At 33.8% G+C, this 14,515-nt stretch overlaps 1 protein-coding gene across 1 annotated transcript in view; it reads left to right on the forward strand.

Moving 5' to 3' along the window:
- Positions 1-4,298: 4,298 nt before the first annotated feature.
- LOC136028753 (uncharacterized) overlaps positions 4,299-14,515 on the forward strand; it is a 63,194-nt gene continuing 52,977 nt past the window's right edge. Inside the window, exon 1 of the mRNA XM_065706641.1 lies at positions 4,299-4,581. Coding sequence (XP_065562713.1) covers positions 4,434-4,581 — 148 coding nt within the window. The 5' untranslated portion in view covers positions 4,299-4,433. The remainder of the gene's footprint in view (positions 4,582-14,515) is intronic.

Genomic DNA, 14,515 nt, shown 5'->3' on the forward strand with positions numbered 1-14,515 from the left:
AGTAAAGTAAATTCTGCTCTAAAATTTGTACTTTGATAAATCCTGGAGGACCTTATATGAACTGAAAATATAAACCCTATATCGATATTCACAATTATTTTAAAATGGTATAACCAAAGAAATGTTTGTAAAAACTTGTGGTATCATTGTTTTCGATTAGTCCAGTACTCAGGATATGAATATTGTCTGAACGGGGACAGTACGTTTAGAGTGTACCTTGGCCGAACTACTGGAGGAGAGTGTTTCATTAAACTTGCTAAATCAATTTGAAACCTATTGGGAAATCACCCATGATGTTATTCTTCTATTATATTTGGCACTATGAGCACGAATAAAATCATCAATGCATTCAATTTGGATCCTTATATGTTTAAATACAAATCCCATTGCATACCATCAGATTTTCTCGAGCACATTGAAAGTTTTATCATTGCTAACAGTTGCCCCAACTGTACAGATTAATGGCTATGCAACATTCAAACAGCGAAGAATATTGATTTTTGAATCCTCTTGGTCTACCGTATGTGTTCTACGTGCCTCACCTTAAAAGCTTTGAGCAAAGTGTAAAATCTATTATTGAAAATTGGAAGTGAGTACAAGATTTATCAACCAAAAGCTGTGGTTTTTATGCACCATTATATTTTATTTTTCAATGTTGCGGATATACTTACAGTAAATTCCTTAGCATTTATGGTTACAGTCTTCGATTGAACGACTTTCTAGTTGAAAATAGTCTTTCCTACCTGTCTATTATAAATTTCAGTGCCCTAAAAGTGAATTTCTTAAATGAATTTCTAAATTAATAATTTAATTTAATAATAAAATTTGTATATACAAAAATACTGTGTCCTTTAGATTTCTAGATTTCTTCCACGTGAAGTTAACCATATAAATGATAAGTAGTGGCAACTCGTCAGGATTCAACTTCCATTCATCTTGGCATGCAAAGTCAGAGTCATTTTTTCTGCAACATAATGAAACTTCATTTTTATTATATCTCTTCGTAAAGTCAATAATATTTTTCTTATTCCTGCTATAAAATGCACTTGTTTCAATTTGCTTATTTGAAGCAACATCACATACACACTTCTCATATGAAGAATCACTTTCTGTAATAGCCAAATAAAAATCTGTAGTTTTACAATCATAGTAGCCTGTATCTTCACGGCGATGTCGTAAGAGCCAGACTCCTTTTTATTCCAGTAATTGAAGCGTATACCAGGTTCTTCTTCCCAAAAATCAAAAATAAACGGCGAAAAACTAAGACAAAGAATTTCTCTTAAAAATAAACTGGAATCACGTTTAAAGTTTTTTGCAATCATGCCAGAGTAAGTATATTCCCATTGATCACATTTATCATAGGACAATTACAGTAAAGGAAACCTCTAGTGTGAGAGTTAATAATTTCTTCGAGACAGAAGTTACAGTCTTTAATTTGCGCTACCTTTCCTCTATGAAATTTATATGGATTGCATAAACTACACTTTTCATTATATTCATCAACAAAGGTACAATTCTCACAGGCTGAGCAGCTACCCAATGTATGCAAAATATCGACATGTGTAAAACAGTTTTTGATATTGATAGTCTCACTTCCAAAAAAAACATACTGGGGAAAATGAAAGTCTTCGAGGAGGAGGAGGAGTGCCGTCTCAAAACATGTTTAGACAGGAATTTTCGAGTTATTTCTTTTTGCCTTGCATAACGGCCATCTAGGTACCTTTTAAGAGCAAAATCACAATATTTCTTTTGTTTTGTTTTAACTAAAATATCAATAAACTGAGTAAATATATCTGGGCCGTGACGTAAAAGTTTAATGCAATAGTCCAGTGATGGAGGCTCATTCCTCAGTATATCATTCAGCATTTTTGGAGGAAACATTTTTCTTTGAAGAGATAACTCTAGAAAAACATCATCTAGAATCAAACATTTTTCCAAAGTCATTAGATTCCGGATGCTTTTTTGTTTCCTATGTCCACTGATTTTTAATCCCAACACTCTCACTATCAAATATAGGCATACAATAGATTTTGCTAGTAACAAACTTACTCCTTTTTTATAGATTGATTCAGATTGTTGTCTTCAACATATTTCACTAATGTATTTAATCAGTCTTTTAATCTTTGTATATGCATAAGATTTACTTTTGCTGCAAAGCATGACTGTTCTTCCGACTTGAATTTTCTTTATGATTTAACATATCACAGAAACATCTCATCCCATTGCCATTGCATCTGCTAACCCCATAGGGTTAGCAGACAACCCTATGCAATTCCCACTGCAGCAGTAGGCACTCTACGTTTTATTTCGCCATTATTAGTGCCTTAAATATCTAATACAGCAAAGGCTCCCATTACTAATGAATGATAGCCTTTATGTTGCCACACTGAACTCTTTTTCAACACTGAAGCAAAGTCGCGCAAGATTGAGTCACCCTCAACTCCAACTACGTAACAGATACTGAAATCTCTTAGAAAACATTCCCTATGGGGCTGTTGTGGATTAAGGGGACAGGGCTGCTATAGAATACATTGAGTCATCACTACTAATGGCTTTGGGCTATTCAGGGCCATGGGTTGGATTCTCCATGGTGTGAATTTGGATTATTAGTAGAACATTCCAAAATTCACTTTTTTCATTTTTATTTGGAATACTTTCTCTGTTGTTGCTCAGTTATTCATATAGGGAGGAGGATTTTTCACGGGAGGATTTATTTGGGAGAGATTTCTGGGAAGAATTTTCCATGGGATGTTTTCTGAGGGAAATTGGTCTATTATAACGAGATAGTTTGGTAGATTTGGTATTTCACAGGTGCAACAGCTGACAAAACAGAGTACTATAACTATATGTGTCTTGAACAGTCTAGGAAAGAACTAATAAAATTAAACTGAATATTTGAATTAGATAATAGTAATGCAAAAGGTCATCATTTAAGATTTTATCTCTCTATAATATTTTTTATTTTCTGTATTGTATTAATAAAGAAAACATATTTTTATATCCTATTTGTTCTCAATAAAGTACTAATGACGCAGTAGACTTAAGACTTTTATACTTATGGAAGGGAGAAGTAATCTACTTCTCCCAAACAGCAGACACAAAATGAGGTTAAAATTCTTAGTTTTGGCTAAATGCTAGATTAGTTTTGGCAAAATACAACCAATTCAAATAATGGTCAAATCCGAGTAATTTTCTCCCTTTTAGGTCACAAATGAAATAATTTAAGAATAATAGTTTCGATCAGCTCTGTTATATTTATCAAATCTCTTATCCTCGTTTCATTCAATCATTGTAAAATATCGAAATTTTTCTATTTTTAACATGCACGATTCTTTGATCATGGGTTTGTTCGAAAATACTAAGGGTTTTAACCTTTACTGATATATAAAGGAAATAACTTTTTATACAATGTACAACATCACTGGGGCACTATCATGTATACTTAAATATCTGAACATTCAAAAAGAAATATTTTGGAATAGGGAATTTTGAAAAACTTGAAACTTCGGCAACTAAAAACGAACAGACATTAATAAAGAAAAGCTCCAAAAAAGAAGTTTTTCAAAGAAAACTACAGGTGATATTAAATTTATGAACAGAAGAAATAAAAACCTACAATCATTCAGACTCATAACGACCATAAATTATTATTAAAGAATAAATGAAAACCAAAACAAACAGAAATTAAATAAGCAATCAAAAACACATACGACAGCTAGTAATGTAAATGAATAAACGATTCGTAAAACGAGCCAACTTAAATATAATGGAAACAAAAATTCCAGTGAAACAAAATCTTGAACTGAAGAGCTTTCAACAATTAATATCATTATATATCAAATATTCTGTTTGATTTTATTAGTTCTTTCCAAGACTGTTCAAGACACATGTAGTTCACACTAAAGCACCAATCAAAGTAGGTTTTAATAAGCCATTACCCGATATTCTATGGCCTTGGGATTTATGCAATGGGGCCTTGGAAAATATACATTGGATACATGTTTTTCCTTTCTTAGTCATGGTTATTGGGTTGACCTTGATTAAATTATGTATCTTGACATGAAACTTAATATTATCCCAAATTGAATCCCAAAGTTCCGGTTTTGGGTATGCTTAAAGACCTCCGTAAAAAAAGGAATACTCCGGTATATTCTTTAATCCACAAAGTACCAATATGTCCTTGCAGGACGTCAATAATTTGTAGAGAGATTTCCAGTATCTTGTGAAAGTATGTCTGTCTCTAATGTTCTCCAATGAGACGTTCGATCCAGTTTTATTGCCCGGGAGCCACGATTCGTGTCTAATATTGGCTCTATAAAAAAAAAGAAAAATGCAAGCAAAGTTTTTTTTCAATGAGAAGCCATTCATAGTATCAAGTTACTTATAATCCCTTAAAAGTCCGTTTATCAACTTTGAGCAGCAAAGACAGTTTCATGTATGAATCAATAAAGTTCTTTCACAGAATGATGATGGTTTCACGATTTATAATACTTTTAATATGTTTTCGAGACTTGCAAGCAGAGTTTGATCCAAGAAATATTTTAAGGAGTGAAATCCAGGATATAATCATCAGTCTCAAAGGTGTAGTTGTAATTTTTGAATAATGCTTTATTCTCATTTGAAAATTTTATGCTTTAGTATTTTACAGTTTTTTGCCCACTGTTTGTTACTATTTCAATATATTAATGATAAAAGCATCAATATATTATTGAAAAAAAAGTTTCTAAGAAAATTAAAGACTACATATAAGTATTAAAATGAGCAGAAATTATCTAATATATAAAGTAGAGCACCATAACTTGCACAGATTACTATGAATAAGTAAATAAAGCCTAAGACGGACAGAAAATACAATAAAAAGGAACCTAAACATAAAACATACTATAATTACCAAAATTAAAGAGGTTTATGCAATAATCAGACCTACGCCCAAAGGACCCAGTTTAAATTAACATTCACCAAAAACACAAATATTGCTTGAATTGAAGGTTTTGATGTGCTAATTACCTTTTCCATACATTAAATAAACAGAGAAACTTATTTCTACCATCAAACAAATCGTAGCGACGAACTTTAAAAGGAGGTATTCGGCTCTATAGTAGGTGAAACTCATGTAAAGTTAATTTTGATCAAAAGAATTTTCTGTATATAAAATTTATTAATGTTACCAATCAAGAGCTACGGGCGTGAGAAGATGTGTCTGATTTCGCCTGATTTTGACTGAATTTTGTATAATTTTTTTTTCCAGAAGAAATATCACGTAAGTGTGTTTATTTTTTACTTTTGTTTTGTCCCTGGGGTGATTTTATTGAATCAAAACACCTTGAAAATCGAGAGAGAGCCTATTTAAACGGGAATTAAAAGTTTTGACTTCTTATTTAAGTGACCAAAATAAACAGTAGGAAAACAGTCCCCCTCCCACAACCAATTTTTCCTCCAAGGCATCCGTTCGAAATTATTAGAGAGCCACTTTGTTGAATGTATTTGAAAGGTACAATAACTATGGCCGGAAGTTACGTGGCTGCCATAGCCCTTAAAAAGGTCTTTAAGGTATGAAATTGGCCCATTGTTTCCATATAGCATTTACAATCGGAAAATAATCAGACATTTTTTGGTGTGGAGGAGAATTTTTTAAGGGAGATTTTTCACGAAGAAACGGAACTCTTTTTATTTGTCTTACTTTCTATTTGGCGATTCCATTTTACAGGCGGAGATGTTTCAGGAGAATTATCCTGGGAAACTTTTGTGTGGGGAGGGCATTTTTATGGGTTTATTTTTCTGAGGGGAGGGGATTTTCTGAATGACAAATTCTCCTTGTAGAAATTTTTCTCTCGAAAAAATTTCCACGGGGGGGGGGGGAGATTTCGGGGAAAATTCTCAATAGAGGGATATTCCCGGCTTGATTTGATAAACAATCAGATATTACAAAGAAAACATTAAAAAAAAAAAAAAAATGAGTAGAAATTGTCGTTGGGAATTGTCCGGAGTAGAAATTGCCCATAGTGGTTTTACAGCGCGGATAGAGCTGCCTGGGGGAACTTTCTGTGGGATGGGAATTTACGCATTGAAAGGGGAGGCGGATTTCCCGGAATTATTTTTAAACCTTTGAGAAATAAAAAAAGTACGTTTCTTGTGAATAAAATTTAAGGAGTAACATTAAAACTTAAATAGAAATTATTCGGTATATGAGGGGGCTATCCACCCCACAATCGCTCACTTCTTGTGCTAAAGTCTTACTCGTGAAACAAAAGGGTAGTTTAACATAATAACGCCCTAAGACCTGTTGTTTGAACTTGAACCATTTTTTCTCACCAACATAGCCATAAAGTTGGTTTTCGTTACACGAAAACCATTTTTGCACAACCATGGTGCCGTGTTCCCATATGGGAACGTTGGGTGTTTGGGGTGGTTGGAGTTCAAGGACATCTGCGGACACGTATCTTTTGTTTTAGCTTAATGAATGTTAGAATAATAGACAAATTAAGGTTAGGCATAGAATTGCTCGTGACAGTGTAAATAAAGTTTCACATGCACTCTTATACTCTACCTGTGCGTTTATTTTTCATACTCGACATTGATCCTAATTCTCTGCTTTTATGAGTACACGAGTGGTTGATTCCTTAGGATTGATCTGTGGAGATTCTGAGCTACCATCCTTACCTTGAAGTTAGGCTGCTAGTTGGTGACGACACCAGATTTTCCCCTGGTGAAGCAGTTCTATATAGTAGTCTATAGAGTCGTAGTTTATTATTACACGAATAGCTGTGTTATTTTTCCGTTGTATAGCCAAACCACACAATTTGACCTGTAGTCGTAATAACCACGTCATTTCTTTTCAATTAAATAAAAAACAGTTTCTTCAACTTAATTTAAGGAGCAACATTAAAACTTAAAACAAACATAAATTATTACGTAAATGAGGGGGGATGCCCCTCCTGAATACCTCGGTCTTCACGATAAAGTTATTTAGTACTTTTAATAAAGCTCCTTATTGTTCAAATTAAAAAGTCCTGCGTTTCAGGATTCATTATTAAAGAATCGGCACAAAATTCAAACTTTAGCATAAAGAACAAGGTGCTGAGGAGGGGACAACACCCCTCATATACGTAATAATCTTTATTAGTTTTAAGTTTTGATGTTGCTCCTTAATTTCAGTCGCAAAAACTTGTTTTTAAATTTAATTTCTGATCTTTTTTTAGATAGTGCCAGAAAATCTGGCTGCACCTCCACGGGAAAATCTCCCCTATCCACGGAGATATCCTCTAGACAATTCACTCCTGGCATAAATTTGCCCCTGACAATTACCTTTAAAATAACCACGCGTAAAATTGAGTCGTCAAAGAGAAAAACATGTAAAAAGAATTTTGTATGGGAATTCTTGAAAATTCCCCCAGCGAAAAATTTCCCCTGAAAAGTTCACCCCCAGAAACTTGTCTTCCAATGAAAACTGCCCCGGGTGGAAAATTCTCCCCCCCTCTCACCCTAAAAACGTATGGATTCTTCACAATAACAGATGCTATACGCAAACAATGGGCAAAATTTATAACTTAAATACCTTTCCCCAGGGGTTGTAAAGGGTCATGTTATCTCCAAAAGTATAGTTGTTGGGTTTTTGAACTATGGTAAATAAAATGGCCATCTTAAATTTTTATCGGATGACTTTGGGGAATAAAGGGCATGGGAGGGAGCTTAATTGTCCTTCAGTGTTTTTGGTCAAACAAAAGGCCAAAGAACGTTTAATTTCTGTTCAAAAGAGTCCTCTTCCGATATTCTAGGACCACTGTGTTAATAGATTTATCTCTAGGGAGAAAAACAACAAATAAACACGCATAGGAGATTGAAACCTCTACGGTAGAGTTCTCCAAAACGCTGAATGTGATGGTGTTATTTTCATCAAGATTATTTGATTTTTAAGGGGTGTTTTTTCCCTTGTTCAAAAATCAGGCAAATTTTCGCAGGCTCGTAGCCTTTGATGGGTAACACTAAACTTAATTAAACTTATATATTTTGAATCAGCATAATAAGCCAATTATTTTGATATATTAAATGGTATCAAAATTCCGTCTTTTAGAGTTTCGGTTACTATTGGGTCACGTCACTATTCACATAGAGATTGTTACAACGAACTGTTTGACAAGTTTAGTTTCTTCTAGACAACATCCCTTCAAGAAATTTTCACGTACAGTGATTGTGGTAAGAATTCCTTTGCGAGTGAGGCTGTGTGAGAAGATCGTGGCTTTTGAAGAAGTTATTAAAGAGGACTTCGTGATAAGCTGCTTTTTCAACAACAGAGAATAGGTTTGGACCTCAGTTTGACAAAGGGGCATTTGATCTATTCATTTTTTTTAAGAGAGAGAGAGAAGTTTATTAAAACAACAAAAACAGAAAATACGAGAAAAGAAATACATAATAGATACTACAGATTTTAATTCACAACTCTGTCCCTTGAGACCTCGATGAGGCCAGAATTGCTGAATGTGTCTCGCTCTTTGTCTATCCACTGCACTGATCCATTTTGAAGGAAATATCTATGAAAAACCTAGCACTCATGCTTTGTATCAAAATCAAATCAGTTTTCCTCGGGAAAACAGTTTGCAGCTGTGGTGACCAAAGAAGGATATCATTTATTCATCAAAAAAAAAAAAAAAAAAAAAAAAAAATTACTTAAGCTTAGCATTCACAGTATGAACAAGTGACCTTGCTTAGCCATTCTTTCACTTTCCTGAAGTCCAATATTACATGCAAAGTGCAGGTTAGTCTGTATATTCAAAAATATGCTGCGGCTAATGAGTTATCAAGCTATAGAAATGACCAGTTTATCTTACCGAGATCAGTACATTCTTTCCCTGGGAAAGCGATGATAGCACAGTTCCCAAAAAAGTGTCAAGCTCTTCTCAGTTCAATGCAAAGCTGACGTCAAAATTATAAGAAGCATATCGTGCTTCTTCCCATATTGTCATATTACGGATAGATTTGTCCTAGAACTGATTGAAAACCAGCAATTTAGTCTTTTTACAATGGGACTGACCTTGTCTCCCAGTCTTGGTAGTAATTCTAATGGAATACAACCAGACTGTGCCATTTGTTTCCAGTTTGAAGTGGCAAGAAGACCAGATGAATTATGTCCAGCTACATCGCTTGTTAGGGAAGTATCGGTAAAATCAAGCTCTATCGTCCCTGCAAAATTGGTGATAGATAATTAAATGACTCTGGATTTTACTCACCCTCTTCTTATTTGTCACTGACAGCTCACACTTCAGGAGGAATTATAACCACATTAATCTTTTCCTCGTCATCAGTTATTTCGTCTAGTATAGAGACAGCTTCTTTAGCAGATAATTATCATTTGGGAGCCTTCTGCGAATTAAAATATACCATCAGTTTCAGACCCATAAGCGATTTTGTGGGACCGAGAGGCCCAACGTCCCCAATCGGGAACACTTTTAATTTTCCAATACATTGTCCTTACTCTGTGGATATTTTGATATAAACTCTTCATAAATGTTCATAGTAGGCAAGAATAGAGTTTAAAAAAATCAAAGTAAGATTTTTCAAACACTCTTCTTTCGTGACATTTCATCCAAAACTATTGGTTAAAAAACTGAATTTTAGCTAGATTTAAAAGAACCCTGAAAAATCTACCGATTCCAGGAACAAAAATTTCAGGATGTTACTGATTAGCTTTAGAATTCTATGGACAGAGTGAAACTCGCCGGTGCCATCAGGAACTTTACAAATTATTTTTTTCCTAAAATTATTCTATTCAGCTTCTACGTTGTCAAATATAAATTTTCCAGTATAGTATACCACTGTTCCAGGAAAGTTTCTCTCAAACTATCATTCTGGAAAGAATTTTTTAACGAAGAGGGAGTTTTTCCCCTCCTCAACACCTTGCTCTTTGCGCTAGTTTAAATCTTGTTCCCATTCTTGAAAATCGACTCCTGAAACACAACGGTCGTTTAATTAGAACAATAAGAAACTTTTATAAGAGTACTTAAAAACTTTAGCGTGAAGAGCGAGGTGTTGAAGAGGGGGAAATCCCCCTTTACGTTATAATTTCCGTTCGTCTTAAATTTCAATGTTGCTCCTTACTTTCAACAGAAAAACTAGTTTTTTTTTAAATTTCATACAAGGATAGGACCTTTGCTAAAGTTCTTCTATCGGTTTAATTGAATATTTGCTTATAATCAATAAACAGAGGACTATAGCAGTCTGATGACTCAGGTTCTTCTTAGATATTATTTTAAAAAGCTTTTCCCACAAAACGAGCTTTTGAAAGAAAAGTAAAAAGCTCCAGGTTAAACCAAAAACGATCAGAAATTCAATAATCTTCAATAAACTCAATAAAAATCAAATAATCTTTTAGGTGTAAGACTACCACGGATCAGCATCAATATATAAATGAAGCACAAAACGAACAGAAATTACAGTAAATAACCGAGTCAAATTCAAAACAAGCAAAAATAAGCACGAGCAGGGTTGACCCCATGCTTTCTCAAGACCAGAACAATTTACTCTTTACTGATAAGACAATAAATCAAAAGTGTTTTCACTTTTTGACTTTAATAAATAAAAAATTATTAAGAGTTTAAGGAATAAATAATAGTATATGCATATTAAATTTACAGTCCACGGTCATTTGTTTTTTTTTTTTTCAGTAATAATGTAAGTTGTTTTGAGATATTGTGTTGTCACCTTTTTGAAAATCTACGTACTCATAGTTCGTTTTGGTTTAATTCAACATCCGCCTAAATATTCCTTGAAAGCTTCTCTTTAATTCCCATATTCTATTTAAGGGATTTGTTTCCTACATCATCAGCCCCTGGGCCTTATTATTTTTGAATCTTTTTAGTAGCCTACTATCCCAAATTCATCCTCATAAAAATAGATCTTCCATCACTTCAAAGTCTCAAATACTCTTTTATTCTTTTCTACATCTCTTATTGTAACTTTGTCACGGTTTACCACTTCTTCATAATGTTCTGCACATTTCTTTTCAACTCTTTCCTTGTCACTAATTGTGGCCCTTTTCTTAGCTTCAACTGGGATAAGTCCAGATTGACTATACCCTCTCAATTTTTTGACATGTCAGTACAATATTTTACTATTGTGTCGTTTGGCTGCATGTTCTAAATTTTTTGCAATTTTATCCAAGGCCCCAACTTCACACGTCTTTAATTTATATCTCAACATTTTGTCCAATTTTCTTACGTTCTTCCTATTTTTATATGATCTATCATTCGAATGTTTCTTGTAAACACCCCTCCTCCTCTCTACTAAACTTAAAACATTCCTATTAATATTCAGATCTTCGTTTCTAACTTTCCTCCCTAAGACACCATCCGCAACTTCAAAAATTGTTTTCCTAAAATTATTGCGAGTATTTTCCGCATTGTCAAATTTCAGTCTCCAGTTGCTATCCAACTGCTTCTGAAAAGACTTTTCTCCAAATCGTATGCTGGAGTCTAGCAGCACCATTTCCCTGGAAGCTAGTAACCCTTTCTAAACTTCAACTTTAGATTAAATCAGGACAAGACTAGGTAGTGATCTTTACTTTTACATCACTAACAGGACTCTTATATACATTAGTATCTTGTATCAATCCAAACAGTCTTCAGATTACAATAACATAAGCAAAAAGGTTGACAGTCTTATCATCATGTGAATATTATGTCGACTTAATGACAATTGTATGATCAAAAATACTGTTTTAGTTACAACTAGATTGTTCAACCCAAAGAATTGCAGCATTATATAATCTTTGTTATTTTCTTTTCCTAAACCAAATTTATCTAGACGGGAATACCATCTTTCCCTATTTTTAACAGCCTGGTTATTAAATTATTCTAATGAAAATACCATATATCTATGTAGGGTTCTGTCTATTTTTTCCTATATGTGTAAGTAAAAATTATCTGAGTATGATCGAAGCTAAAATTACGCAATCTTTCTTGAACTTAAAATTTTGATTGGACAAACATCCTCCAAATATTTCCTCAATTAATTTACCACAGGAAATTATATCATCTGGTAATTTGATTTTATCAAAGTATTTTTGGGAAGATTTTCATTTCCCAGGTCCTGAATGAACTTTGCAAATGCTCAGGATTGACCCACATATTTTCTTTTAAGGCCGGACGCTCCTTCAAAAATTATACTGCCTGTTAGTTCTTTTTCAATCGCGGCATATCACACAAATACTCAAGGTTATCTGATTTCACTGCCGTCATTAAACTCAAGGGGTTTCTCACTGAAAATTACGACTAATATATATTCATTCTTCGTAATTCGACAAGTAAATAGGAATATTTATTTGGAAAAGAACTATTATTCGAGGAGAAAATTAGAGAAATTATTATTCGAGATTTTTTTTTGGAGGAGGGGGGTTCAGCTCTTGCGAAAGAAATACCAGGAAAACACAGGAAAATTAAACATTTCGCTGACAAAATTAAGCATTATACAAATTTAAGGTGGGTGAATCCCTCGCCTGCGTGTGTGCCAGTGGTCTGGTCATTATTATTTGCCAGGAGACGCGGTATAAAATTGTGGAAATTACAAATAAAAAGTACATATTTTCGAGTTTTTACTTCATGCAGACCTATTTAGGAAAATATAATTTAAATAATTGCTCGCAGCGAAGTGACAAATTTATTTCATTTTATCAAAAAGTTCGTGGTAACGAACTGTACTAAGGAGCGACCCGGCTCAATAGTAACCAAAACTCTAAAAAACAGATTTTTGATACCAATAGCTACATGAACAAAATCGCATTTTAATGCTGACTTTAAATATATGAGATACCTATCTAAAATTACGAGTCTAAGAAAAATTGCCTTATTTTAGAAAATAGAGGGAAACACCCGATAAAAGTAATAAAACCAAAATTACACCCATCCGAATCGGCCTATCAGGGAACCCTACCTTGGAAGTGTTAAGCTTCTATCAGCAAAAATATGGATTTTTTTTCCAGGGGTGATTATATCGAACCAGTTGTCATAGAATGTTGCGAGCGGGCTCATTCCAACGGAAATGAAGTTATATACAAGTGAATTATATATAAAAAATGAAGTATATAGTACCCTTTTTAAGTGATCTAAAAAATTGGAGGGCACCTAGGCCTCCTCCCACGCTAATTATTTTCCCACAGTCACCCGATTAAAATTGTGAGATAGCCATTTTATTCAGCATAGTCGAAAAACCTTATAACTGTGTCTTTGGGGACGACTTATTCCACCAGAATCCCTGTGGAAGGGGCTACAAGTTACAAACTTTGATCAGTGTTTATATAGTAATGGTTATTGGGAAATGTACAGACGTTTTCAGGAGGATTTTTGGTTGGGGGGGGGGGTTGAGAACAGGGGGTTATGTTGGGGGAACTTTCCATGGAGGAATTTGTCATGGGGAAGAACATTTCCATGAAGGGAGCGCAGGATTTTCTAGCCTTATTTCAAAATAGAACAATACAAAAATAAATATGAAACAGTTTTTTCAACTGAAAGTAAGGAGCAGCATTAAAATTTAACACTAACAGAATACAGAAGTTCGTTACGTAAGCTAACTCGTAAGTTACGTAGATCTTTTACTAGCAAAAACGTTCGTAAAATATTAAAAGTTCTAGTTCTAGTTGCCTTTTTAAGTAACCGAAACATTGGAGGGCAACTAAGCCTCCTCCCCTGCTCCTTTTTTCTCAAAGTGATTCTATCAAAATTATGAGAAAGCCATATAAATATGAAATTTCGTTTTAATTATTCATCTGTGGAGAGCCAAAATCAAGACATGCATTAGTTCAAAAACGTTCAGATATTAAATGAAAAAAAGACATGTTTTTAACTGAAAGCAAGGAGCAAAATTAAAACTTAAAACGAATATAAATTAATTCGTATGTGAAAGGGGCTGCTCCCTCCTCAACGCCCCGCTCTTTACGCTAAAGTTTTACTCTTTCTCTCAATTCTACTTTTTAAAACAGTAAAAAACTTTAGCGTAAAAAGCGGGGCGTTGAGGAGGGAGCAGCCCCTTTCATATACGAAGTGATTTCTGATCGTTTAAGTTTTAATGTCGCTCCTTACTTTCAGTTAAAAAAAAACTTGTTTTTTTTTATTTAGCTTATCCATACGGGTTCATTAAAAAATATTCTAAAGTTCGATTGTTGCTTGAGTATTTGTATATCTGAATTTGTATTCGGATAAGACTGTAATGACACATGATAACTACCCATACCTAGCACAGTTGGATTTATATAAACGGTTCTCGTATCTCCATACTTCTTGGCAACCTTCCGTCGACAATTTCTGGTAACAGTGCCTCAAAATAAAATTTTTGTAGATTTGGCAGCATTTTTTTAGACCAGAATTCACGTTCACGACCAATCTTTTCATAATATAATTCCTCTTCCCCTAAAAATATTACAAAGTATGCAAAATCAATGTCACAACATTCCAATTGCATTTGAACTTGGTAATAGTAGTCATGTGTTCTTTTCAGCTTTATTTCACTATTAACTTTCTTTTCTAGACAT

Source organism: Artemia franciscana, chromosome 1 (genome assembly GCF_032884065.1).
Source record: "Artemia franciscana chromosome 1, ASM3288406v1, whole genome shotgun sequence".
NCBI classification, from domain to species: Eukaryota; Metazoa; Arthropoda; class Branchiopoda; order Anostraca; family Artemiidae; genus Artemia; species Artemia franciscana.